The sequence below is a fragment of the Cinclus cinclus genome, chromosome 1 (assembly GCF_963662255.1).
Source record: "Cinclus cinclus chromosome 1, bCinCin1.1, whole genome shotgun sequence".
Lineage (NCBI taxonomy): Eukaryota > Metazoa > Chordata > Aves > Passeriformes > Cinclidae > Cinclus > Cinclus cinclus.
The window spans coordinates 123,940,455-123,968,446 of record NC_085046.1 but is presented as its reverse complement, the minus strand read 5'-3'; the positions used below and the strand labels follow the sequence as shown (position 1 = coordinate 123,968,446).

General features: G+C 37.2%; 1 protein-coding gene across 3 annotated transcripts; it reads left to right on the top strand.

The window, feature by feature from the left end:
* Positions 1 to 39: 39 nt before the first annotated feature.
* SNX16 (sorting nexin 16) lies at positions 40 to 27,149 on the top strand. Of its 3 annotated transcripts, none has more exons than XM_062489877.1 (8): positions 40 to 53; positions 4,608 to 5,070; positions 9,169 to 9,255; positions 13,028 to 13,176; positions 17,841 to 17,910; positions 21,979 to 22,115; positions 25,047 to 25,163; positions 25,425 to 27,149. In XM_062489877.1, the coding sequence occupies exons 2-8, from the start codon at positions 4,699 to 4,701 to the stop codon at positions 25,528 to 25,530; spliced, it is 1,038 nt and encodes a 345-aa protein (XP_062345861.1). In that variant the 5' UTR covers positions 40 to 53; positions 4,608 to 4,698; the 3' UTR covers positions 25,531 to 27,149. The 3 variants fall into 3 exon arrangements, with proteins under 3 accessions (XP_062345861.1, XP_062345853.1, XP_062345871.1); XM_062489869.1 differs by lacking the exon at positions 40 to 53 and adding an exon at positions 3,412 to 3,584; XM_062489887.1 differs by lacking the exons at positions 40 to 53; positions 25,047 to 25,163 and adding an exon at positions 3,412 to 3,584.
* Positions 27,150 to 27,992: the final 843 nt, after the last annotated feature.

Sequence of the window (27,992 nt, the reverse complement as noted above, 5' to 3'; positions counted from 1 at the left end):
CCCCGTGCGGGGCGGGCCCGGCCGTGGCGCGGCGGAGCGGGGCGCGGGCGGCGGTGAGTGGGGCCGGTGTGCGGGCGGGCACCGGCAGCACCGGGAACCGGGGAGCGGGCAGGGAAAGAGCGAGGCAGCGGGCAGCGCCGCACGGGAAGGGCCGGGGAGTGGAACCTCGCCACTGCCCGTCCCGCGCCGGACGAGGACGGCCCCCGCCGCCTCCGCGCAGCTGTCGCAGCTCCCGCGCACCTGTGGGGAGGCGGCCGCGGGCGGTGGCACGGGTTCCGCTCGGGCAGGACGGCTGGTACGGAACACCCCCCGTTCCCCGGGGCGGGGCCTCGCCGCACCTCCAGGTGTTTCCCTCGGCCGGTTGCCGCAGCCGTGCGGAGGGACCGGGAGGGTTCTCCGGGCTCCGCCGGTGTTACGGGCTCGGGTTCTCTCCTGGAGTTACGTAAAGCGGCGGCGGCGGCGCTCCCCGAGTGCGGCCCCTCGGCCGGGCCGGGCCGGGCCGGGCCGGGCGCTGTCCCAGCGGTTCCGGCCGGGCTGGTTTCGTTCTCCTCGGTTTCAGAACCGTCAGGTCGTCGTCGGAAGTAGCACTCCCTGAGGTGCGGGTTTTGGGAACGAGGTACCTGCAGTTGTTTCTGGTTCCGTGAGAGACTGTTTGGGGCAGGAATTACTACTCTGTGTGTGAGGTGTGATAAATAGCCCACCCCCCCACCCCCCCATTTTGAGTTCATAAGCAAGCAAAAAATGTTGGTAGATAACTTGGCTGAAGTCAGCACAAAATGATTATTTAAAAAAATCGTGAAACCTAAGTCTGGAAGTTGTTTCTTTATATGTTCCACTTATTCTTCAGCTGACATTCCTCAGTAGCACTTAAAACCCTAAGCAGGGATCAGCTTGTCTGCGTTGTCCAAACAGAGGCATAATATATGTAACCAGATCACAAATAGTATTACATAGCTAAAAGTCTTCTAAATCCAATTACAGCTGTTAAGTACGGATTGTTTTGTTTCTAATCTATTATCCTTGAATCGTGTGGCTTACATGTTTCTCACTGAATATACAAGTCATTAGCTTAAAAAGGTCTGGATCTGCGATAGGTGCAAGCTGCAGGCAAACCCTTTTTAAGTGGTTTTATTACAGCCTATTTGTTTCACCCGCAGAAAGGGAGGTGGCTGCTGTAAACACCAGGATAAGTTGGTGTCATGCTGCTCTTGTAGCATGTGACAGCTGGGTTCCCGGGACTGTCCTATCCTGTTTCAGATCTTGCAGTTCAGCGCTTCGAGCAAACGTTGTCTTGCTTCTCCTTTCGTTCTTAACTCACAGCTGGGAATCAAGCTAAACAAAATACAGGTTCCAAACAGGAAGCAAATTTCTCGCAGAAAGCCAAGTAAACAGCTTGACAAGAAAGTCTCTGGGGTATTTCATAGTTGTCATGAGCAGTTTGTTCTTAAAGTTGGTGTGCTGCAGTGATTCCGGTGGTTCTGTGCTGCTGGGATAGGAGCAAACTGAGCACACAGATCCTCCTTGCTGTGCCCGGGGTAAGTAGGGAGCAATATGGCTTGTCTAAAAGGATTTTTTTAAAACGAGATTGTTTTTGTTGCATGAATTGGCAGTAAACTATATTCGTAGATAAGGCTGGATTCCTAGGGTTGTGACCCTCGTTTGAGCATTGTAATTTTTTTCTGATATTCAGTAGCCTTCATAAAGTGCAGATAGAAGTGACTTTGAACCCTGTTATAACTCATAGCATGTAAATATTTTATACTTGGAAATTGTGATACTTCTACAGTTGAAGATAGATTTACATATGTATTTAGGAATATAGCTGTTTGTGAATCTAGTAATGTAATATTTTTTTATATTTCTTTCAACTTTTTCTACAAAAAATTCAAGTTAAGTGAAGCCATGCCCCATTTGCTCACTTGATGTGACATATCTGTTACTCAGGGAATACTTTCCTGTTACTCTTCAAAGTTAGAGGAATCTGTGTGTGACACAGGTAGTGTCAGCCCCCTTTATTTGCCTGTGGGCGTGTTTACTGTGAGTCAAGAATGTCCTTCAGAAGAAAACAGTGTCATCATCACCTTTAATACTCATCGACTCACAATTTGGGGTGGCCTTCCAGAGTACAAAACAAAACCAAACCAGAAAATACACCCTGGGAGCAGGCTTAGTGTAGTCCAGCTGCTAATAAGTATCCACGCAATGATACTGAATTAGAGCTGGTCTGAAATGAAAGCTGCTGAAGAACATACAGTGCAGGTGTTGTTCTCTCACCACCGAGGGCTTTACCCTCAGGGTGGTCTGTGTTGAGCTCTCTTGCTTGCCAGATTGGTGCAGCTGCTCAGAAATTCATGTGCAGTTAAAGAGTAATATGTAGTAAGTAAACAAGCTCAAGATAGTAAGTTCTTGACTGGCATTTCACTTTAAAGGAAGAAGTTCTTCTAGGAAAGACTGTTCACAAGTATTTTCACTGGTGAAAATGCCATTGGGGGTTTTAGGTTTGGTTCTTTTCATAAAGTGATGAAAAGCACAAGATTTTTTTGCACCTTAAAATTCCACAGACTCCCAGGTTAGCTTCAACAGATAAACCCACATCTCAGGGACTATTTTCCACTCTAGGTTCACAGTCATGCAACAGAGGATAATCACTTTTTACATGTAGATCGTTTGATTTTTTTTGCAGTCTGGACTCACTTAGGTTCTTCCTTTTACAGGAATTTAATCTTACACCTCCCAACAACATAGCTGGGTGGGACATTGTTTAAAGGCATGCTCTCAGTTCTCTGTGCTTGTAATATGGAAGAGTTACTGAATGGCAAGTGAAAAAGGAGTTACACTTTTTTAGTGTTTCATTTAGATATTTATTTGTTCAGAGAATATTGCTAGAGAAAATTTCTTGGACAATGCTTCACACCTTGCATTAAAGAAAAATTATTGCAGAACTTATTGTTTGAGGCATAAAATAGATTTTTTTTTTTTTTTTTACTGAGATGGGTGAAAAAATTTAGATCTGGTGTAGTTGCAGGAGAACATCTTGTCTTGGAGACAGGTGTGACTTGCTTCTCACACCAAGTGAGGCTGAAGCAAGTCAGATGTCTGGCACATGGCTTCACTCACACAGTCTGTGTGACTGTGCTGCAACAGAAGCTGCTGGATACCTCAAATCCCATCCCTGATCAGCTGAGTGAGTCAGCTGGGGTTTATGATTCTGGCATTTCAGCTCCCTCAGATGCTGTTGAGCGTCCAGCCTCATTCCACAGTAAAGCAGAGGTGCTCCCCAGAAATTACTGCCAGTTTGAAATTGTTCTCCTGGTCAAGTTAACTGAACTTTCTGACAGAGAGTGTGTGAAGACTTCCTGATACAGCTGAAAGGATGACCAAGTTTGTTTTTTCCTTCATTCAAGGAATTTGTTAAGGAGAATTTTTCAGTCTTGCTTGTGCTGGTTCATTTAAAATTTATTTCTTTATTCCTCTGCTCTAGGATTAATTTAGAGCAAGAGAGGGGAGGCATCACTTCACACTCACAATTAGGAATCTCATTTGGTTTTGCTGCAGTAGATGATTGATTGTCTGATGTGAATCAGGTTGGTGGTTTCACATTTCACAGTTTCTTGCAGCTTCCTAGTTGATTGGTTTATTCTTGGGTGAAATGGATCATGGCTCAAATCCTGTTAATCCAAAGAGGTGGCATTTAATTTGCATCTTGTAAGCGCTCTTCTGCTTTATTAGAATGAGGAGATGGTGCTTTTTTTCCAGTTTGATGCTGCTGTCTTAATTTTATTTTTTTTCCCAGAAATGTATACACATGCACACAAAAGACTTGTTTGAAATGGTTTTGTTGAAGAAAAAATACTAAATTTTGTATTTATCTTTTTTTTCCATTCACTTTTTTTTTTTCCATTTTAATCTTCTGGAATGGAAAACCTGCTGTAACAACCCTGCTTTTGATGTGCATGCTTGTAAAACTTAATTGCTCAATTTCAGACTCCAGAAAATGTGCCCATTTGACATTGTGACAAATGTCTGCAGCATTATATACAACAGAGTTGTTTTGAAAAAAAATAGCTTGCATTGAAAACAGATCCATTATGCTTTAGTAAATGTGTAATATGCAAATATGTTTTCACCTAAGTTGTTTACTGTCATGTCTTTTGATTCATGTCATGTATATTGTTGCCTGTGTGTTTGGCTCACATAGCCTGCAGTGGATGTCTTACAGAACCAATTCTGAGAAAACCTTTTGTACTGTTTTGATGAAACACTCACTGAAACTACTCCTCATATGCCAAAAAATTGCTGACTCTTTGGATGAAACCAAATAACACTGAAGTCTTAAAGGACAAAAGGATTTTTCTCTTGTAATCTTGCTTTGCCTCGTTGGCATTTTAATTTTTAGCTGTGCAAAACAGAACTTTTGAAAAGCTGTCTGTCAGATGGTTGATATACAACCTAAAAGCACCATTTATATGAAGCCAAATTCTTTGTGAAGATGTTTACCATCAACACTGCCATGTACCATTTCAGAACTAATACAGATTTTTTTCCAAAAGCTCCTAGTGTTACTTTGACTTAAAAATGACAGCAATATTTTCTGTCTTTAATTGCAGGTACTGTTCCTGAAAACAAGAGGAAACATGGTTTGTACAGCGAATGAAGCTTAAATTCCTGGACCAAAACTGAGGGCTTTTTTTGGGAAGGATGGCAACACCATATGTACCTGTTCCTATTCCTATTGGAAGTTCATCATCCAGCTTTACAAACAGAAACCAAAGAAGTTCTTCCTTTGGCAGCATCTCAACAAGTTCAAGTTCCTCAAAAGGACAGCTGGAGGACACTACAGTTGATAGTTTTAAAAAGATGAGCGTGCCTGACCAGATTGGTTCCACATCATCTGCATGTAGCAGTCCACTTGTTAGGACTAAATTTACAGGTCTGGATACATCCATAGAATACTGTACTCAGCCTGTAGAAGAAATAGAGCAGAATGAAGATTCCAGGAGTTGGGAAGATCGACCATCCACACCTACTATTCTGGGCTATGAGGTGATGGAAGAAAGGGCAAAATTCACTGTAAGTTTTGGACATAGTATAGTTGATCCTGTAATGACAAGAGAACAATTGAATGTGCTTTGCATTGTCTTTCAGGAGGTAATCCTGCAGTTCAAGATTGTTACCAATTTAACTTCAAAGTATATCCTGACAGGAAAAAAAAACATTTCTGTTGTACAGGTGGGAAAACTGGGACTGGAAAGCAGTCTTTCCTGTGATTGTGTTTGTGGAATGGAAGGAATTAATTCTGTTTCATGCATAGTTTCTGCTGGAAAAGTCAGGAATTCATTACAGTTACAATTCTTTGTGAAATTGAACTTGTATAAGTTCTGTGTAGTTAAACTTCCTAAATAAAATGCAGTCTTTCATTTGGCATGAATGATAAGAAACCTCGATGTTAGCCCTTTGCAGTTATTAGTAACTTAAAATATTTCTGTTGAAGTGCAAACATGTGGCTTTCAACTTCTTGCTCAGCTCAGTTTCTAGTAAGGGGAAATCTGTTCTGCAGGCAGACTGGAAACAGTCTATGGCATCACTTATGCCATATCTTGTGCCAGAACAGCAGCCTAACTGGTTTGTATTGATTTTTCTCAAAGTGCACTGTAGCTGGCAGTTGATTTTTTTTGCATGCCATAAATATATCAATATACCTTTACAATTTGTTTTTGTGGGTGGGGTTGAAATATTTCTTTGAGATAATACAGCAGTGCTTGCGTGACTGATGGAAGCTGTTACTGATTATTAATTATACTACTTCAGATGAACAACATTAATCAGAAATAGGTAAGGAGAAGGAAATAGCAGACAAACTTTTTTCCTTCTCTTTTAGATTAGAGAAATGCAGAATCTTGGACAGTCAAAATACTAATGAAATCAAGATCTTTTAGCAGAAAATTAAATAATGATGTTTTTTAATTATTTGAGATGGATAGTCTGTCTTCTCCTGAGATTTTTCAGTTTCTACCATCTTTTCATGCATGCTAGCATAAGAGAAAAACAATTTTTTTAACTTTTTCTTTAAACTTTAAATTTTTTTTTAGGTAGATTAAGAAATTGTTTTAAATAATAACGTTTAAAACTAAAAGAACAGTTGATATTGTTATATGTACAAGGATTAGTCTGAAGATACCACAGAATCATTTTGGTTGGAAAAGACCTCTAGGATTGAGTCCAGCCTTTGATCACCACCTTGACAACCAGGTCATGACACAAAGTGCCACGTTCAGTCATTTCTTGAGCACCTCCAGGGATGGCGACTCCACCACCTCCCTGGGCAGCTCAGTGCAATGTTTAACCACCTTTTCCATGAAGCAATTCTTCCTGATGTCCAACCTGAACCTTCCCTGGTGCAGCTTGAGACATGCATTTCCTGGTTGCCTGGGAGAAGAGGTTGACCCACACCTGGCTAAAGCCTCCTTTCAGGTGGTTGTAGGGAAGGAACCCTGAGCCTCCTATTTTTTTAGGATAAATACCCCCAGCTCCCTTAGCCACTCCTCACATGACTTGCACTCTAGACCTTTCACCAGCTTGCTGCCCTTCTTTGGACCTGCTTCTCTGTCTGTTTTGAAGACATTGCCAATACATATTCCAGTGTGCCTGTAAAGTGTGCTCCTGTATTGACAACTGTGTCTCCTTATTGTATGTGGAAGGCCAGGTCACAGTACAGGTGAAACATTCTTGCCTTGTAAAATGCTTGGATGCATTTTTGCTCTTCCCAGTTTCACTTCTATTGCTGTGTTTGTTTCTGAAACCACACAATTAACTTTGCTCTGAGTTGCATGTTCTGCATGCAGTTTTCTGTTGTGCATTAAAGTCAGCAAGTAATTAGTCCTAGGACTTCGAGTTGCTTTTGCAGTGCTAAATCAGTGAGATGGAAGACCGGGGGAACCAAATTAAAATCACTTATCAAGGAGTGGAGACTCAGTTGCTGAATTCTTTTTTTACTGTTGGCAGCATCTCATACTTTCCAAAAATAAGAATCTGATTAAGCTGAATGATGTCCAAACTTCGGGAGTTAGATGTTAGTGCATATTAGAGTGCATGGTTGCTGAAGCTTATGGGAGAGAAAAAGGCTGAAAAATACCTCATTGAAAATGTTTAGTCTGAAGTGAATTCGCAGTCCTGGAATGTTCATTTAGCACTTTCTTTTTTTTTTTTTAAAGCCGTGTAGAAATGGTGGTGAGCTGCTGAATCAGCCTGAGAATATTACCATATATGAGTGTATTTTCACTGATGATCTTTTATTTACAGAAAAAAGCAATTCAGCAATCCATGATTGAATGGAATAGAACAAATTTGTTGAATTAATTTGTGATTTTTACCCAAGATCTTGTATGAAGAACTGTGTTTTTGTAATATTCTAGTTGTTATTCATTAATTGCAAACCTTAAGAAAAAGCCAAAAAACACTCAGCCACCATTTTTTTAAAACTTTGGCAGGAAAACCAAACATGTTTGTTTCAGGTTGTCCATAATTTTAAGGCCAGTAATCACAAGTTGATTGCACTCCCTGTTGCAGTTAAGTTCACTGTAGTTGGTGAACTTTTATTTTTAAATTATCCAATGTTCACTTGGAAATTATTTTTTCTTGTATACGTTTAACAATACTTTTGCAGAACTTAGAGTAGAATACAAGAGAATACTGATCAGCAAGTAAATTCACACACATATTCCAAAGTTTCTTTTACTCATTTTGCTGTGTACTAGCAAAGAGTCTTCACAATTTTACATTTATTTCTTAATTTTATTTATTCAGCAACTAAAGCAGAAAACTGCTTATATTTTAGTCTGACAGCAGAGTAATAAAATGTTTGGATAAGCATTTATACATAAAATGCAAGGCAGAAAAATTGTATTTTAATGCTGGTTTTGTAAGCATGTCCTGCAGCTTGAATTTTAATTGGGAATACCTTTTTCCTCTGTCACAATCCATGACTGCCACAGAAGATGCATCTTGAAAGTGAAATTATGTTTAAAACATAGATAAGTACTTGCTGAAAAATTGCTTTTGATTTGCACCACGGTTATCTGTAGTTTCTTTAACTATCTGGAACTTAATATGTTATGGAATACAAAATTGCTAGAAACAGTCTCAGACCTGTACAGAAGTTGGGTAGCACTGGGCTTATCCCATGTTGGGTCTGCAATTAGAAAAATACACTTAGCACTTAAAACAACCTGCTGTGGCAGCATGGAGTACTGGAAAAGACTTTGTAATGGATTAGAAAATGTTTTAAACAGAATTTGGTTAAATGAGGGGATTATCATTATGATTCTGAAAATATCTTTTTCTTTCTTGTATTATATTTTTTACATACAGACTGGGAAAAACTACACTTGCAAAATCTGTCTTTCCTTACATTGGAGAGAGTAAGGTTGTGTGTGACATTAGACACTGTTTAATGTTTTCTAGTTGAAGTTGTGTTACTAGATTCATTGTCTTCAGGCACTGGAATATTAATCCTCCTAAAAAGTAACTGTAGTATTACTGTTATCATTATCATTGTTTTGTTTCTTTATCCATTCGCTTATAAATAGGAGTATGGTACTGCTCTGCTGTTGTCTTGCTAAATCTGATTCAGAGTATCCATTACTTTAGTTATACAGTGCTGGTATAATCAGTGGGATGCAGTTTTCTAGTGAAGTCAAATTTTGCCTGAAAAGACAAAATCTAACGTTCAAGACAAATGCAAGGAGGATGTAATTTTATTCTGCATCACTCCTCCTTGTGAAGCAAGTCACATGAGATTTTGAAACAATATCACACTCAGTATCTGATTTTTGACAGTCATCTTAAAAACAGAGAGGCCTCCAGGATCAATGAGTAAACAATATTATAAGAAAGGTTGAAGTCGGTCACTGAAACAGACTTCCCTTACTTTTTTGATAGCTGAGCCTTTTGTTCAGCTGGGCAATACATTCTTTCTTACAGACAGCAACAGTTAATATGTATTTAGGAATTACAGGAACTCCTTCCTTAAATTTTGAAATTAATTTAAACTCTTTGTACTGATAATTATTTGCATTTCTTTTACTCTTGAGTTTTGGTTTTTTTTAACCTTCCAGACCATGCAGTGTGAAGTTTTGCACATTTTTTTGATATATCTGTCTTTCAACACAGGTATACAAAATACTGGTGAAAAGAAGTCCAGAGGAAAGCTGGGTGGTTTTCAGACGGTACACAGATTTCTCCAGGCTTAATGACAAGGTGGGAATTATCTTACCTCACACTTCTCTTATGTCTTATATTTTTGTCACATCTTCTATTCTCTTTTTCTGATTTTTAATGTATGTAAAACACATACTGTATTAATGACTGGAAAAATATGATTCCTCATTCTTTCAAAGATACATGTAAACAGCTACCACTGATGTAAAGAAGATGCAGCAACTTCATCTGAAGCTATTAGTGTGCTTCAAACTTTATATTTAATTCCTAGTTTATGTGATAAAGGAATTAACTCTTGAATATTTATCCCCTGCATGGAAATAGAGCTAAGGGTTTGTATTCTCTGGCAGGAATGATCCAGTAGTTATTTAGCAGGAATGATCCAGTAGTTATTTAGCTCTTTTCTGTGTCACAAACTCTGCTTTTGTTCATCATAAAACTGAAATTTCATGAACGTAAATATGTTCTTTGTATATTGGTCAGTCTTTAGGTGTTTTCAGTGTCTTCAGATTTAATAGTGAAATACAATATCAGATCTTTAAAGGTGGAGGAAACATCAGATGAATGGAAATTCTGGGTCAACAACTTCATATTTTTAGAGTACTTGAAAAAAATGCTTGTCTGGAAAACACAGGTTTTTATGATTGGTAAATAATGTTTGGCTGTCAAAGGTAGAGAAACAATTGCACTTTCCTGTGTCCACTGTTCACTCCTAAGAATAATCTTTCATTGCCACTTCAGCACACTTTCTGCTAGTATGTCCCTTCATGTTTCAACATGAACCTTATACCACACTTTTTTTTTACCCATAGTAAGGAATTTTTTGTATAGCTTATCACTTTGAATTTATGAGCCTAATCAATTAAAAGGTAAATTCAGCTGAAATTTTAAAAATGGACTTGAACTTATAAATTTCTCTGGGTTCTTGGTTTAACCTATATGAATATATTCTAGGTTTCCTTTGAAACACCACTGGAATCTAAAAATAAATTGCTAAATGTGAATTAGTTCAGAGATTTCTTTCTGAAGAAATTCCTGGCTTAAATGCAGTCTATCTTAAATTAAGGAATGTCTTGATATCAGCAAAGCCTGGCTTCTTCTGAGACAATGATCTTGGAATTTTAGCTCAGATTTTGGAAGTAAAGTCATACAGAACTTTACATTTTGATCAGCTATGTTAGGTATAGGTCAAGAATTGGCTTACCTCCGTTGACTTTTAGTGTGGTTGTCAGTGGTTTGAAAACTTAAAATGTTGAAATACCTATTAGAATAAATATTTAAATTCTATGTGTGAAACACTTAGTCTTTGCCTTCAAATATTTGGCAAAAATTTTTATGGTCTTTTACCATTATTTCTAGGTATTAGTATTTCTGTTTAAAGGAAAAAGAAGTCTCTATTTTTTTTTTAATTTGTGTCAGTGTCTGGAACTTTTTCATCTTTCAGTATACATCTAAACCATTTACTCTTTGGTTTGTAAGACATTGTACTTTTTATAATACAGAAATGTCAGCTGTAGGAGCTTAAACATACCACTGTTCAGGAAATATTAGAAAATTACAAAATAGTAACATAATAATAGTTTGAAAACACCTAATGAAATGGCCAGTCTTAAGAGCCAAGAAGCTTACCATTTCTCCCCCAAGACTGTGTCTCATGTGACATGTGTAATGTATCACATGGTGATGTGGGAAGGAGTGGGAAAGGTGCTGGATCCAAGCAAGTAATCACAGCCAGAGTAAGTTGTCTGACTCACAGGTTTTCCTGCTGTGTCTGAGGAGTGCTCAAGAAAGAATGCCCCAGGACTGTGCTGTTGAAAATTAGTCCACAGACAGCAGCTGGCTCTTAACACTCTTTATCCACAAAAGGAATAATCTGTGGGTAGGTGTACTCTCTCTCCTTAGAATTTAGTTACATGATCCATGTGACCAGACAAGTAAAAGTACCATTAAGCAAAAATCTCTGTGGTTGAAAAGCTTTCCCAGCAATGGTTATTTACAATCTTCTGTACAACTAACAGGAACTCATTTTGTTTTATTCTGTGGATTTTGTTCTATTCAGATACATTATTATACATATATATGTATGGTATTAATGATAACTTGGTAAGAGATGAAGGAATTTTGGGGGACCAAAGATAAACTTAAAGATATAAAGAAGAGTCTTATATCAAGATGAAATTCAGTAAGAGGAAAACATACTTAAATACTTAAATTCAGAAATAAAGATCAAGGCTTTGACAATAAACCATTCTGTAAAGAAGGAGTAGTATTTATCATGAGCTATTTGAATAAACAGTACTTGTGATGTTTAAAAAGCACCTTATGCTGTGAAATGATACTTCCATAAGCAAAGGTGATCTATTAATGTGGTTCTTCCTTTAAAGTGTGCCAAGAGATTCTGTTATCATTCACTCCCTACACAGGACACTAACTGAATTGATGTGGGGGAGACTCTCAACCAACACAGGTGTCAGTCCCTTACCTAAAAACTTCCATAGATTTCCCTGATTGACAGTGGACTCAAAAGGCTGATGCCAAAGGTGGCAAGCATTAGCAGTTTATTAAAGCCATCTGCCTTTTCTCTGTTACAGCCCCACACAAAACTAACCTCTTCCTCTCACAGCACCTCTCTCTTCCTAACTCTTCATGCCTTTTCTCTCACATGCATAACACCTGTGTGCCCTTTTACTCTTTTGTGATTGGACAATACACATCAGCATTCCATGCTTCTTCTCCTTCAGTGCTGTTCACCTGTCTTACACAGCTGCACCCAGCTGCTTGGCCGCAGCCCCATTCCTAATCTTCCACAGTCTGTTCTCCTGTAAAATTCTGTTTGAAATGCAGTGTCTGTTCTAACTTCTCTTAAACTTAATCTGGTGAAAGAGCTGCCCATAGAATTTTCTATCACTGCAACATTCATATTAATATAACACAGAACATCTCTGACAGTTGGCTAGATGGTGTATTCAGAAAAAAAGATTAAATAATTGTTGTGGCAGCTGAGATATCAGACTTTATAGAACCTATTTGCTTTTTCATGTTAGTTGTAAATCCTCTCCAGATTTTTCTTTGTCAAGGATAACTTTGAAATTTTTTATCAAAGTGTTAAAAGTTTTTTTTTTTATTTTCATGCATATTAGAAAAATAATTGGTACCCTTGGAGAGGTTCACTGTTGTATAATTTTATGCTTTCATTCACTTGTATATTTTATTTCTGAACTCAAAGAAAAAATCTGGGTATTTCCGATGTCAACTATATCCTGTTGCTATTTAAGTCACTCACAAATAGAATTTTGCATGTTACTTGGGTTTGAGCCATACTTGCATATTGAAACTTTATTATTCTGGGTGTACAAATAACCACCCTTTACATTAAGTAAGTGTGTATATATATATATATATATATATATACTTCCCGAGTACTTTAGAAGAAATACCAGTGAAATTATTATTCATCTGATACTTTTTTTACAGTTTTCTTATGCTTACAGACTCAAAGGCTTTAAATAGCAGACTCAGACATTAAATAACAAAGCAAAGGTTTTCATCCCTATTTTTATTTGTTAAATTGAGGAAAAGTAAAAAGCACTGTATTGCATTAGGCAGCACAGCAAGTGACAGAACTGTGTCCGCAATTTAAGTTGTAACTTGGATTGTACTTATGGTTGAGACATATCTTGTGCTTGAACTTAGCAGAAGTCAGAAATATCTCATAAATCTGAGCAAGAAGAACTGTACAGATAGTGCCTGTGGCAAAATTAGTATTTTACTCTTAATTTTTTATTGTTTTGGTTTTTAATTTCAATTTCAGCTGAAAGATATGTTTCCGGGCTTTCGGTTGGCCCTTCCGCCAAAGCGCTGGTTCAAGGATAATTACAATCCTGACTTCTTGGAAGATCGACAGCTGGGGCTGCAGGCATTCCTCCAGAACCTAGTAGCTCATAAAGATATTGCTAACTGGTATGTGATTAACCTTTGCTTGTGCATTTGTGGCTTTTTTTCTGTCCATGCTCCTCTTATAAAGCTCCTAGACTCCAGCAATGTATCTTTGGGCAGTGTGATAAGGGATTTCAGTAACATTCGTGTTGTGCATTTAGTCGTTATGTGAATTATTCAGTGTCCTGTTAAATTAGTCTCATCTTAGCATAAAAAAGTGGAATTGCAGTATTTTGAATTGAACAGGGATAAATAAAAGCTGTAGTATTTGAAGTGTTAGAATAATCCCATATTTATTCCTAAAACATTACTTTTCTGTGTTTAATGCAGAGTTGATAATATTGTTAAATTATACTAGATGTGTTAGGCTTTTGTAATGGAGAGTGTCTATACTATTATGCAATTAGTTCTTAAAATCTGTACTAAAGGCTTTTATTAACATAAATAATTTTTTAATTGACATGACATGAAAGTAATAGGAGTTACAGGTTCCTGTACATAAGTAAATGTAAACCACAAATCAAGGAAGTCTTAATAGTTTAAAAAACATAATGTGTTTAAGCAGCAAAGTGCAAAGATTTCTTTCAACAGTATCTTTTCTTGCACAAAGTGGGAGATTATTCCAAAGCAGGAAAATTAATAGAATGTAATTCCGACAAATGAAATGTAATTTTATTATGGACGAGAAGAGAATTTAAGTAAGCAACTTGCTAGAGGCAAAGCAGTTAGTTTTAAAACTTTTGCCAGCACCAGAAATAAAAGTTAATGTTACTATACTAGAGATTCTTTGAGGAATGAGTCTGAGAACCTGTCATAATCTGAAACTTCATTCAAAACAAAAGAGTAAGAAATGTTCTTAAGCAAACCTAATTCCCTTGAGACTTTTAAAGGAACAAAATTTTAAAATTGCCAAGCTGTGGTGTGGGACCATGAGACCACATAATGCTCACACCTACTTCACTTTTTAGTAGAAGGGCTATTACTACATTTGATGTGTTTTTATAAGGCATTCAGCTGCTGAGTCTGGAAAATAGGGATTTGTACATCAGTCTGACTTTGGTACTGCCTGTTCTAGTAAAAACCCTCTAAGTTGTAAGTATGTAAATAAAAATGATGTAATGTTTCCTGTAAGAGACAAACAAGTAGTTATGACAGGGCTCAAATAAAATGTTTAAAAGACAAGTGGAAAAGGGTTGATGGAAATTTAGGGATAGTAGTACCAATGGGATATTAGATCACAGTTGCAGACACTGATGTTCAGAACATCTTGAAATTATCTGGAGAATGGAACAAACAATGAGATCAAACTGTTGTCAAAGGATCCTGAGGTACAGAGTGACAAACATCAATTTTCATGTCTTGAAGTAGAAAATGACAGTAAGTACACCCACAAAGCTGAACTCAGCTGTTTTTGCAACATGGAAAATAACTATTGGTATTGATACCACGAGTTTTCTGAATCAGTTCAGTACTCAGCAACAGTCAAAAAGTTTCATTAAAATCATTAGAGGAACTTAAAAGGGGGAAAAGAAGTTATTACTCTGGGAATCTGAGTTGTACTTCCATACAGTTCAGTGCTAAAACACAGCATTCCATTTCAAAGGAGGTATCTGTTAGAGGTAAGGAGAAAGCAAGCAAGAACAGATAAAGCTGCAGAGAAACTTCCCTGCAAGAAGAGTTCTCTTTAGTCTGTTGTCTTAGATGAGACAAACAGGGTGTGTGAAATCATCCAAGTGGGGGGAGAGGGAAGGTGAGTAAAGAATGTTAATATTTTGATGATTCATAGTCATCCTGGAGTATATCATGCTGAGTGGCAAAGCTTTGTTGTGAGATGTCAGAGACAAAGCTTAAATGGTTTCAAAAAGAAATGGGGTTCAATTTATGAGTTTGTGTCAATGGCTATTAAATATGATTATATAGGTGAGGTATGCAGCTGAGAAGTTTAAAAGCTTCCTAATAATTAAATTACACAATAATAGGTGTACCAAAAAGAAAAGGAATAAATCTGTAGTAGTCCCTAAATGTAATTTCTGTTATGCTGCTGGAGACACACTAGTGAATGGAATGGATTTGCTTAAATAGATAAGAAGTCTTTATGCTTCATATTGTTGCAGCTAATTCAGCATTTCAGCTGGCTTTTTTGCATCTTAGTGATGGACCATATTGGACAAAATAGTATTTGTCATAGTTTAAGACAGAAAACTCCAAACTGTAGCTTTTAAACTGCATTGGTTATCAAAGATACAAAAAGGAATTAAAATAAAATGTTTGTGTAGTCAGTTTGTGTTTTGGCTAATGAAGATATAGTTAACTAAAATGTGGTTTGTAGAATTTTTGTCGGTGTAGGGCTCTGCATGAAGACAAAATTTTTTAATAATCTTTATAACCTGTTGATATGCTTCTAATGTTTGGATCTGTGGAAGGTCTGAATTCCTCAAGAAGGGATTAGAATGAGGGAGATTTGATCTATACCCGCTTACTAGAGAATAAATTTACTATGAACGGGAATTAGTACTTGTACCTCACGTGAGCAGTAGTGAGCATTTCACCCTGTTTTTACCTTTAAAGCTCACAATTTACTTCACCAGTTTTACACACAAGTCAAACTGCTTGGGTCAGCACTAAACCAAAAGAGCCTTTTCTCTTTGTAGAGAAGCCTGCTTTATTTCTCGTTATACTTTATGTACTGCACTGACAGTGGGAAATTTGCCCTTCAGGGATAGGAGACCTCATTTGGTATACCTATGTTTTAATAAAACTAGATTCACAAAGTACTTTAAAGGTAAAATGGGGGATAATATATGCAGGTGGCTAAATTTAAAGTTTGTATTTTATAGACTTCTCATGTTTTATATTGTGTTGAAGATTCAGTAAAAGATCAAATTGAAATCCACCCACAGAGTTAAATTGTGTTCAGGAAAATTTCATATAACTCGTGAAGAGGGAGAAAGAAGTTTAACCTGCTGAACAGAAGCATCATCTGGCTTTTATAGAGATGACAGAGCTGTCCCGTCTCCACCCTGTTTAAGAAGCTTGGAATGGAGGAACTCGGTGAGCTTGGAGTCAGGGATCTCGTGTGCTGCATTGCTCATTGCTGCCTTCCCTAATGCTGGCACTGCTCCTCCCTGGAGAGGGATGTCAGCCAGCACATGTGTACAGCAAGCTCTGTGACAGGACAGAAAAGGTCCCTGTGGTACTTTACAGGCAGAATACGCTATTCATGAAATGAAAGGAAGAGGTGTAACACATGGCAGAGTCAGAGCAGACTCTCAGAGCACAGCTAGGCTGTGAATAAATGTTTGTGCCATCAGGTGCCTATTTTAGGTAAAGAAATAACAAAGTAAATGTTCGGTGTATTTTAGATAAATGTTCTTTATTATTTTTTACAACTAAAAGTGATAGTATAATGAATGATGAGCGTTTAAAGACATTTCTCCTCGTTTTGCTTGCCATACCTGAAGGTGGTTGATTAGCATGGTAGCTGGGTGAAAGTTGCCTTTCTTATGTTTGTACTTTTGAAAACCTCAAATGCAGAGAATGAGTGGAAAAGAGAAAATTGCTGTCTTTTGCCTTCACCTTTCCATGGGGACCCAGGTGGGAGGGAGGGACAGGAAATTAAGTTTGGATGCAGATTTTTCATTTTTGTGCACTCATTGCAGTAGAAGATTTAAAGATTTACAGTAGTGAATGCAAGCACAGCTTGCTTGTAAGTTACTATTTGCTAATTAATTGTGACTACAGTGTTCTAATTTGAGGTTATTTGAAGAAGAATGAATGCAATCAAGCAGGAAAGTCTTAAAAAGGTGGCTGAAGGGACATATTTGGAGATGTTTAGGAGTTCTGTGAAAAGCAATCTAAATTTGGAAGGTAGAATGAGACGGATGCTTGAAATACTCTGTAGTAAACCACAGGATTACTACTACTACTTCCTGCTAACCTACTTCCTTTTTTTGGCTTTTGCAAAACAACACACAGAGGGGGATGGCAACTGTTACACAAATCCAATTGGAATGCATTAGTTTGAAATGTGTGTTCAGAGGTGGCTGTGTAGTAGATCCATGGCACATTGTCTGCTATATTTTATAACTTGTTATTTATATAAAAATTTATACTTATATATAAATATATAATTTATATATTATTTATATAAAAATATATTTGTATAAAAATTATATAATGTGTATATGTCAGTGGTTTATGATCTTAGCAAAATGGAGACTGGTGAACATGTTTCAGTACTCGTGCTTAGATCCCCTGATCTACCTGAAGGGATCTGCATATGGATTTTAATAGTATACTTTTCATCTACTGTATAATACTTACTTTATAGTACTTATTTTTCTCCAGGAGAATTTTTCAAACCTCTTCAGTAGCGAAGTGATAAACTTGCTAGCTGTCATGTAGCAACAAATTCTGTGAAAATTTTGAAAAGTCAGGAAAAATCATGTTCTAAAATTGCTTACTCATCCTTACAAGTTTCATTCTAAATACTGTCCCTGGCAAACACATACAACTGAGACTTAATAGTTTGTTAACTATTTATTTGTTAATTGTTTGAATACTTGGGAGTAAGTTTGAGAATGTAAATTTTTGTGTCACTTAAAGAAATACCTCCATTTTGTGATAATTTTTAAGTGTTGTTGCTGGTTTTGTACTTCAAGTAATTAACTCTCTTTCATTTGGTAAAGCCTTGCAGTGAGAGAATTTCTTTGTCTGGATGATCCTCCGGGTCCTTTTGACAGCCTAGAAGAGAGCAGGGTAAGTGCTAATTAATAGGATAGAAACAGAATGCAAAAGACAGGTGTTGTTAGAATATTGTAAGATCTGTGTAATGAAACACTTCTGTTTCAGTTCTTTCACAAAAACCATAAAAGGATCTGTTTCTAGAATGGGCATAGTCTAAAATTGGTGTACTCTGATCATCTTGGACTGCTGTACTTCATCCCTGTCCCAAAATGTATCTTTTTTTTTGCCTTTTATGTGCCATGGATGAAGTTTGCTATGTAAAGCAACTATTTATATAAGCAGAGAATTTGTAAGTTTACATTCAGTACATTGTTACAGTGCTTATACCTTAGACTTCAGGTCTTGCAGGGAAATGTTTCTTGCTATAAAATCACACAATCATGGAATGGTTTGGGTTGTAAGGAACCTTAAAGATCACCTATTTCCAAAACCTTGCAAGGAAAGGGATGTCTTCTCATATGTAATGAATGTAGTTAAATTATTAATTCTCACCACCAAAAATAGTGTTCTTGCAGAAAACTAAGCACTGTCATGTAGTGTTGTAAACCAGCAGTCTTTCAGGATGTGTATGAGCACACTGAACAAATAATATTGTGTTCTGCAGCCTATTGTATTGGAAGTTTTACTGATGTGCAAGAGCTGTATCAAGGTCTAGAGTAGATGATCTTAGTGTTCCTGCTTTATAGAATAACTATGTTTTAGACTTTTACATACATTGTTAGTCTTGCAGAAATTATGAACGTTGAATGATGTCCATTCAACTAAATTTGTATTTGCCAGTTTGTTTTGCATGTATGTAGGAGTGCCTTGGCTGTTGTTACGTTACTATGTGCATGTGAAAGATATGGTATTTTTTTATGTCACAAGCTCATATCTGATTTCTGTACAATTGCTTTTCTTCACTGACATTTAAGTTGATGAATTTTTTTTAAACTGCTGTAATCATTTATTCAGATAATTTAAAAAATTAAAGTGCCTTCTTCATTGAAATTCCAGTCATGCATGCTGTGGTGAAATCTGTTATTCTTCCACTGGAATTTAATCAAACCATTAAAACAGTTGTGCTCTTGTAGTTTCACCTATTGCCCATTTCTCTGAACTGGCTGAAGTAGCTGACATAAAATTCTCCAAGAGATACCACACCTTATTTACAGAGTGACTGAGGTTGGAAGGGACTTCCTGAGATCATCTATTCCAACCCTCCTGGCTCAAGTACGGTCAGCTACTGCAGGTTGCCCAGCACCATGTCCAGTCAGGTTTTAATGTTCTTCAGAGGAGACTTCACAGCCCTTCTGTCCAGCCTGCTCCAGTGGCTGACCACAGCTCAGGTCCTGTGGATATTACGATGTCCAGTTTGTTTAAGTGCTCTCTGATCTGGTCTTCCCCCACTGCAGGTGAATTTGTCTTGACCTTCCTTCTGGTTGCAGCGAAGGAATTACTCAAGGCTGGTCTTTCCAATCAACACAAGTCCATGGTTTCCCATCTTTTGTTGATGATGTACTTGTAGAATCGGTTTTTTGTTTCTTTTCACATGCTTTGCCGAAGTCAGCTCCAGGTTGTTCTTCACTTTCACAATCCTATTCCTGTAAGACTAGACAGCAGCCTTACATTCCTCCTGTGTCATCTCTCCAAGCTTTCACCCCTAGTAGAATTGCTTTCTGTGACTGACCTCAGGAGATCCTTGCTTATCCACACAGGCCACCTGCAACCTTTGCTTGACTTTCTACTTGTTGAGCTGCAGGTGGTGATCCTTAAATATCAGCTTGCTCTCCTGGACTGCTCTTTGCTCCAAGGTATTTTCCCATGGATTCTTTCTTCCAAGCAGGTTTCTGAAGAGATTCAAAGTTTGCTCGGCCTAAAATCCATGGTTGTGGTCATGCTTTTTATCTTGCTTCTGATTGTTAGGAGCCTAAACTTCTGCATACTAAAAGCATCTGTATCCATCCCTTACTGTTTGTTGTTTTTTGTTTTTTTTTTCTTTCCCTGAACTGCCTTAAGAAAAGCACCACAGTTCATATACTTACTCATGGTGTTCATTTTTGAAGATATCTCAAAACATACTTCTTCATTGCCTTTCTATTGCCATCCAAAGCATTGCAGACAAAAAAAAATCTTCTGTTTCTGGTGCCAGCACCATTAGAAGTTGATTAGGCCTAGAAATTTAATCACAGAAAAGTAGGCAAAATATTCACTAAATCTTTTTTTTTTCTTTTTTTTCTTTTTTCTTTTTTTTTTTTTCTCTATTTTTGTCATATCCTTGGTAGTTGTTTCCACAGATCTTTTACCAGGCCTACCTCTGTTTCATGATCTGAAGAAGGAAGCGAAGCTGTCTCCCGGTTGTCCTTTCAGAATTACAGGGAAAATTAGTCCAGCCTGGATGTGAAAACTGTTCCAGACTCCAGGTGTCCAGCTGTCTAAAGAACAAGATAGCTCATTACACACTGTTCCCTTTCTCAGCTTTGGTTCACTTTTCTGCTATTACAGCATCCTTCAGAATATACTGATGTTTTCTTACTCAGTTGCAAACAGTGCCTGTGTTTGCTTGAGCAGCTCATACTCAGACTGCAGTTAGAGATGGGCTTTTCCAAAAGGCTTTTTTCAGTTCTCATATAGAAAGAACAGTGAAACAGTTTTCAACATTTGTGCCATATTTTTATCTGTTTTGTGTATTGGGAAATTTCCATGTGCATACATCTGAAGGTTGAAATAATAACCTTAATTATATTCTTAAGGAAATAATGTCAAATTTTCAGTTAGGATATCAGCAGCCTTGAGTATTTTCACAAAGAGCAGAAAAATTTACTTGACTGAAATGGGATGAGTGCTTAACCAAAGTAATAACTAAAGCAATCACTACAAATGCTGTGTCAAGAATGAGTTGCATGACATGTGCTCTTGGCTCTAGCAGTCATGGATAAAGCTGTGTCTTAACTCATGACTGGTCATCAAGTGCCTGTCAACAAAGATAAATTTGCTATCTGAGTTAATAAAATACATTTAAATTCCATGGAAAAAATAGGGTTATTGAATTGAAAACTCCTCGTTTGTTTGTTTTGTATAATTACAGGAAAGCTTAGCATTTTAAAGATCATGAGTCTGCTTCAGTTAAAGCAATGGATAGTATATTCTTGATGTTTGTAGCATGTTGTAGAACTTTATGAAAAACAATGTCTTAACAGCATTGTTCTTAACTGAGCTCATATAAAGTGTTTGTATTCAGTGGACTCTGAATTAGTGGTTAGTTGCAGGTAATATTAAGCCAAGAAAGTCTCCCACGTGGCGCTCTTATTTATAGAGAACATGTAAATTATTAAATCACAATTGCACATTACTGTTGGAAGACTTGTGCTTTCCAGTAATAGATGGGGAGGCTCCGTGCCAACACTTCTGTCACTTCCTGTGTTCAGTGCATTAGACAGGGGCTCTTCACATTAGGTTTTGCAGTTGCTCACTGACAGATCCATCAGGGTGGTGTGATACATACATGTCATGCTTAGCAGAGGAGCACAGCATATTTGTCATGGCAGAGTAGTTAGTGTTCACAACATCCTATTAATTTTTTTCAAAATATCTTTGTACTGGTCTTCTGATTGTCATGATTTCATATTTGTAGCAGGTGTTTGGTACAGAACTGTACAGCTTTGTCTTTATCCTGGATAAGAAAGGAATATGTACTTAATCCAAATACTCCTCACATTGTAGGAATATATAGATACTTTGACTTTCAAGTCATGTGGAAACAAATTTATGAGAAGAAAAGGGAGCAGGGAGTTCAGGTTATGTTCCACAAAGGCAGAAAGGTTCAAAATGTGGAACTACTCTTCTAGTTGTCTCTTGTGAGAAAAACAAATGATGTGATTGAAGTATTTGCATTGCAGTTTAGCATAATAAATTCATCATTCAAAGCAAAGCAGCATTATTAAGATAAGAATTTTGTTTAAAATTTACATAGCTTTTTATAGTAATCAATCTGAAGACAAGCAGCTATAACACTGTTACAGGTTGATATTTCTAAGAGAAAAGTTAATGAAGGCAGTCCACTGAAGTTAAATTGAAGATACTCTTAAATTTGTCTTTTAGGCTTTCTGTGAAACTCTGGAGGAAACAAATTATCGCCTACAAAAAGAACTGCTTGAAAAACAAAGGGAGGTTGAATCACTGAAGAAACTATTAACTGAAAAGCAACTTCATATTGATGCTGTTGAAAGAAGAATTAGGTATGTAGAAATTTAAAGGGTTTTAGGAGGTTATATCCATGAAAGCGTTTTCTCTCTCTAGTAACAAGCACCAGCTTTAGCTCTATCTTGGAAACCATTTTCCTTACGTAACCACATACAAAGCAATATTTTCAGTAAGTTCTTTCTCATATGCTGGCTAAAAGCTGTTAAGTACAAATGACTGAGAAACTTGTCCTGTCTTTTCCCTCTAAAGTAACTCTGATTGTTTCCTAATACTTTAAGTCCTGTAAAGATAGAGCAAGATTCTGTTCTGCTTTTGAAATGTTTAAAATGTGAAATGCCCTGCTAGAGATGAGTGAGAAAATTGCTTTGACTTCTAAAATTCTGCCTGTACTCAAAGCTTTGACAGAGCATAGTGATCAAGCAGTTACGTATGTGTAATAATTTGTTTAACTTTGTTCTGAATTGCTTGGAATGAGATGCTGCAGGTACCATGTAAATAGCATGGGAGATTGTCCACTTAAACCCAAGGGAAAATGGTACCTGTCTGCTAAATTCTGTAGCAGGAGCTGAGGAATTGATGGTGTGCTGTCCAGTGTCCCATTAGAGCTGCTGAGTCAGTATTGCAGTGTTTCCTCATCAAAAGAGTGAATTCCTATGGTCCCATTAGAACTTCATAGAATCATAGAATTATTTAGGAACCTTAAATACCATACAGTTTCTGCTAGACGAGGTAGCTCAAGGTTCTATCCAACCTGACCTTGAGCATTTAAAGGGAGCATTCACTTCTCTGGGCAACCTGTTCCCAGTGCCTCCCACCCTCACAGTAAAGAATCTCTTCCTAATATGAGATCAGATGAAAAAACATCCCTTCCGTGTGTATGTCAGACCAGCGAAGGGGCAGTGAAGAAATTGGAAAAAAATAAGAAGAAAATCTAAAATTAATTATATTTTAATACCAAATGGGTTGCTGAGTCGAGCATATCCAGGTTGACTAAAAAAATCACATCCTAAAATGTGCGAGTGAACTACCTTTGGAAAAGGCTTTAAATGGAATTATTATGGCTGACTGAAAATTCTGATCAGAATATCACATTCAGTTTGTTGCTTACTCCTGAAGGCAAGTAATTACATTTGGAAGATGCTTCCACTGTTTGATGAGAAATTTATGACATTCTGCTGGCTTAAATAGTGAAATAGTCAGGAAAAGTTAAATAACTTGTATTTGGCTAAAACATCATGATAGGAAATTCTATGTGACTGAAAATAAAAAGGCATGAATAGCAAAAAGGGACTTGATATTTTACTTTTTTCCCTGAAGATAGATAATGATTTTAAATGTTCACACTGCTAGTTTCCCAGGCATATAAAATTAGTGAAAGTCAGCCACGTAGTGTCTGAAGTCTTATGTTCTGTGACTTTCAGCTGTAAAAATTACCAAATAAACTTGTGATCTTGTTTAAGAACTTAAGCTTTTCTGATGGGAAATGAACCCAAAAGAAATGTGTCTGTCTTTGGCCCTGTTGCAATAGAATTTTTATTTGATGGCCCAACAAGAATTAAGCATCTTATACCTGCACACTCTAATGGTCGGGTATCTGCAATGGATGTGAGGCAGTTGGACAAGTCCTGAGATTTGCAGGATTATTATTACTACTACTACTACTATTATTATTATTATTGCTGGATGTGGCTCAAACACAGGCTGGTAGTCATGTTACAGAATGCTGCTAAGGCTTTACATAAAATGCATGCATGGAAATTAAAAATTGCTTTAACTACTGTTATTATTTTAAGGGAAAGAAATATAGCAGTATCACTTGAAACACGGAACGGGTCACAAGATTTTGTTTCCAATTCAAGTCATAGCTTTCAATGCTAAATTGATGTATGTTTCCCACATAGATAAATGGTTGGGAAAAAAGGATTAATTTGGTCAATCTGCACGACCATATTTCCATTTGTAGCCAAGCTAGCTGGACCATTATCTTGTGTTGCCATTAAGAAAAAAAAGGCTTTATCACCAATGGAAAAATGAATTGTTTTGAAGCATAGTGTGTGGTTTTGTAAAGTTACAGTGAGAAACTTGAGAAACTATTGAAGAAATCTTTTTGGCATCCTCCTGTCTTCCTTCTGATTATATTTTGGTTATAATCCTTCTGCCGTTTAGGCAGGATGCGTGTGGCTTAGTCTGAATGTAGTTTCTTACCTTAAGTCATACACACTGCTCTGGGACTTGAATTTCATGAAGCTACTAAATTGTCATGCTACCAGAGAATGATAAAAGGGCTTGGGTTGGAAGGGACCTAAAAGATCATCTAATTCCAAACCCCCTGCCATGACCAAGAACGCCTTCCACTAGACCAGGTTGCTCAGAGCTCCATCCGGCCTGGCCTTGAGCACTTCCAGGGGCATCCACAACTTCTCTGGACAACCTGTTCCAGTGCCTCAGCACTGTCACCGTAAAGTTATTTTCCCTAATTTCCAATCTAAACCTACCCTCTTTCAGTTTGGAGCCATTCTCCCTTGGGGGAGCAGTGCTGTCACTACAGGCTCTTGTAAAAAGCATCTTTGCTTTTCTACATCTCTGCATCTTTCTTTTAGCTTCCCTTCAGGTACTGGAAGGCCGCAATTAGATCACCCCAAAACCTTCTCTTTTCCAGGCTGAACAATCCTAATTCTCTGAGCCTTTCCTCATAGGAAAGGTGCTCCATCCCTTTAATCATCTTGTTGGCGAGGGATTTAGAGGACTGAATCTGGTTTAGGAATAAGCAGCTGGAGCAAATACCTACCCAGTGCAAGCCCTGCCATCTCTGTACCAATAAAAGAAATGAGGCATGCAGGAGTGAGATTGAAAGGTTGCTTTCAATCTTTTTGCAGAAAGTGCACAGGGTAAAATGAAACAAACAGTTCTTCAGTGACAAATGTTTGCTGTATGGATTGGTGGTACTCTGTTCTTATCTGTTGTAGGGATTTATCTTTAGGAAAAATGACTCGTCAAATGTCAGGAGAAGAAAGTGAGTGCAGTGGTGAGGTGGAGTCTTCTGCAGTAGAAGCAGACCAGGGTACCCTGGGTGAGGACAGCTGGTAAATACTATTATTTTACTTGTATTTTAGTTATCCTTAAAGTTTATGTTTTTTGAAATGTTTGGTCTTGCTTTAATTCTGCACATCTGAGAAATTCATTATTTTTTGCACCTCTATGCTGCATAAAGGCCCTCAGGACAGATAATTTTAGATCTGGAATAAGTGATAAGTTAAAAAGCTTTGTCAATGTTTTGTGGATTGTCTGTATAAAACAGCTATAGAAAATCATACCGGTTTCCACTTACTGATCTGTCTTTGCAGCTCAGACAAAGAGAACCATGAACCATGCTGGAGTGGCTCTTTGGCTGGAAATCCTGTCCCAGAAATTGAAGTTGCTGAAGTAGCCTATACCGTGGATGAAGAATAGCTGAGCTGCTAGCAGCAGCTGTTACCTGGGAAAGGTTCATGTTAAGGGTGTATCTGTGAGTAGGATCATAGAGGAGCTGTGAAGAATTTACAGCAAAGAGCAAGAATGCACATCTTGAATGTTTACATAAATCCTTACAAATCATAAATGTAAGAAATATACCCAGTGCTGCTTTGATTTCAGTTTTTATCTAGCCTTTATATATTTAATATATTGAAGTCTAATAAGGGCTAAAATCAGCTAAAGTTTAGATAGTGTACATACACATTTGGCTGACTTTCCTAGCAGAATTATAAAAGTTTCACATTTAATCATGGAACACATCAAACTCATATGTCATCTACATTGCCACTTGTTGTGACACATTTGATGTGTTCATCTGTTTGGTATTTGTGTTTTCTTATAGCCATAAAATAATGCTTGCTGAAGTAAAAATGGACTCGGTTGTGTTTAGGAATGGAGAATGTGTTCATTTTAAATTCTGAAGTTGAAGATTAAGTTTCTCTGGAAATTTTATGCAATGCAATAGGAAAACTTCCAGTACCAAGAGAAAAGTAGTTACAAAATGGGATCGTAGTTGGACATTGTAAAATGGTCATTTTTGCTGAAAGAATTGATCTGAGACCCCCAAAACACTGTGTATTTTCATCCCAAGATAGCATGCTGTAATACTTTTTGTTCAGTAATGCTGCTTTGAAAATCTGGGATCTCTTTGTTATATACCCATGTAACAACAAAATCTGTATTTTTGCCTTTTACTCAGAATACTACCTCTTACCACCACCTTGCTCATGCATTCATGTTTGTTTAAAAATATTCCTGATTATATGGAGGTTATTGAAAGACTTGTAAAGAAGCCATATTTTTTCCTGCACAGTTCATAACTAGATTGAATCTAGTCGCAGTGTATTTTTGTTTCAATATATTGTACACATGGGGATGTTGGTACCTATGTTGTATAGCCTATTTTTCAAAATGTATTAAGACAGGAGATGCACTTTATAATTAAGACTCCATTGTGCCAAGTTCAGTTGGCTAATTGGTTGAGAAATGGGAGTTGCAGGGAGAGGATTATGCAGTGCCTTTTTTGTATTTTACTTGTTCATTACTGCAGAATTTTGTTACAGTGCTCTGGGTCAGTTCTGTGGAATCTTTGATACAGCATTTTTCTGTTCTTATTTACTGAAAGTGCCTTGTTTTATTATGCTTTTCCAATAGGAAGAATGCTGGTTTTTTTTTTTTTTTTTTTTGCCCTATACCACCCACATCGTTGTTTAATGTTGTCAATATGCAGTGTCTTTGTGCTGGAGTTTTCAAAGGGAGCTTTGTACTTCAGGCTATGCATACAATGACCTTTATGCAGAACTGTTTAAACCTTCCTGGTGAAATAAAACTATGGACAAAACACCTGTCTTCTTTCTTTGCATTGTAGAAAAAAAAAACCACATTTACTTCCTTGTCTAGTCAAAGGATGAAATACTGCTAGAATGAGACATTTCTTACCTCAGAGATTTCCTGCACTTACTCAGCCTTGGTGTGAGTCTCCTATTTGTACCAAAAATTGTCTGCATGAAAATGAATGAGAATGCTGTGACGCCAGAAATGTTACTGTGCTTTTGTTGAAGGTGCAATTAAAAAAGGAACTGAATTTTTTTTTTTAAAAATAAATAAATCCTCATAGATGTTGAGTGAACTCAATAAATTTTTGGCACATTATTGAAAATACATGAAATTTTGTGTCAGGTGTCACTTATGTATTTGAAAAGATCAAACTTAGTCTATTAAAATATTGTTAGATTTGGAACTATAAAGATTTTTAAAATATTGAAAAGGTGTTTGGGTGATATATGCCTGGGATTTCTGAAGTAGAACAAGTAAATTTGCAAATGTAGACACTAAAGAAAGCATTAATATAATTGACAGTTTCATCATGAGAGGGAAAAAGGAATGAAAACTTCAAGATTTAGAAAGTATTTTGCTAACCCAAAGTCTTTAGTATCCTATGAATAGGCATTTTCATTTAGGGGGACCTTATTTTAACTAAATTGAGCGGGAGAAAGTGAATTTGGTCAGCAGCAGTGTGGTATCCCTTCAGATATGTTACTGGTTAATGAATGGTTATCCTCCCTGAAGGACATGGAGAATTTAAGGTGGACAGCCCATTGTGGCCTTGAACATCTTGATCAAGGTTCATTCCAAGTCAATCCCATACTGAATTTTTTTCTGGTTCACTTTGCATGCACTCTGGCACTATTTTCCATGTGTTTCCTTCTTTTGTCACTCACTGCTGTAATTTTAGTACAGAAGAAGCCAAGTTTCCAGTTATTTCATTAGTAAGAATTGACAGTGGACTTCTGTTCCCTGCCTAAAGCACAGAAGAATATTCAAACTGGAATTAGAGCAGAGTGAGCTAGTTACAAGAGTAACAACCAGTAATGCGTTGTTCTTTTCTGTTGTGATTG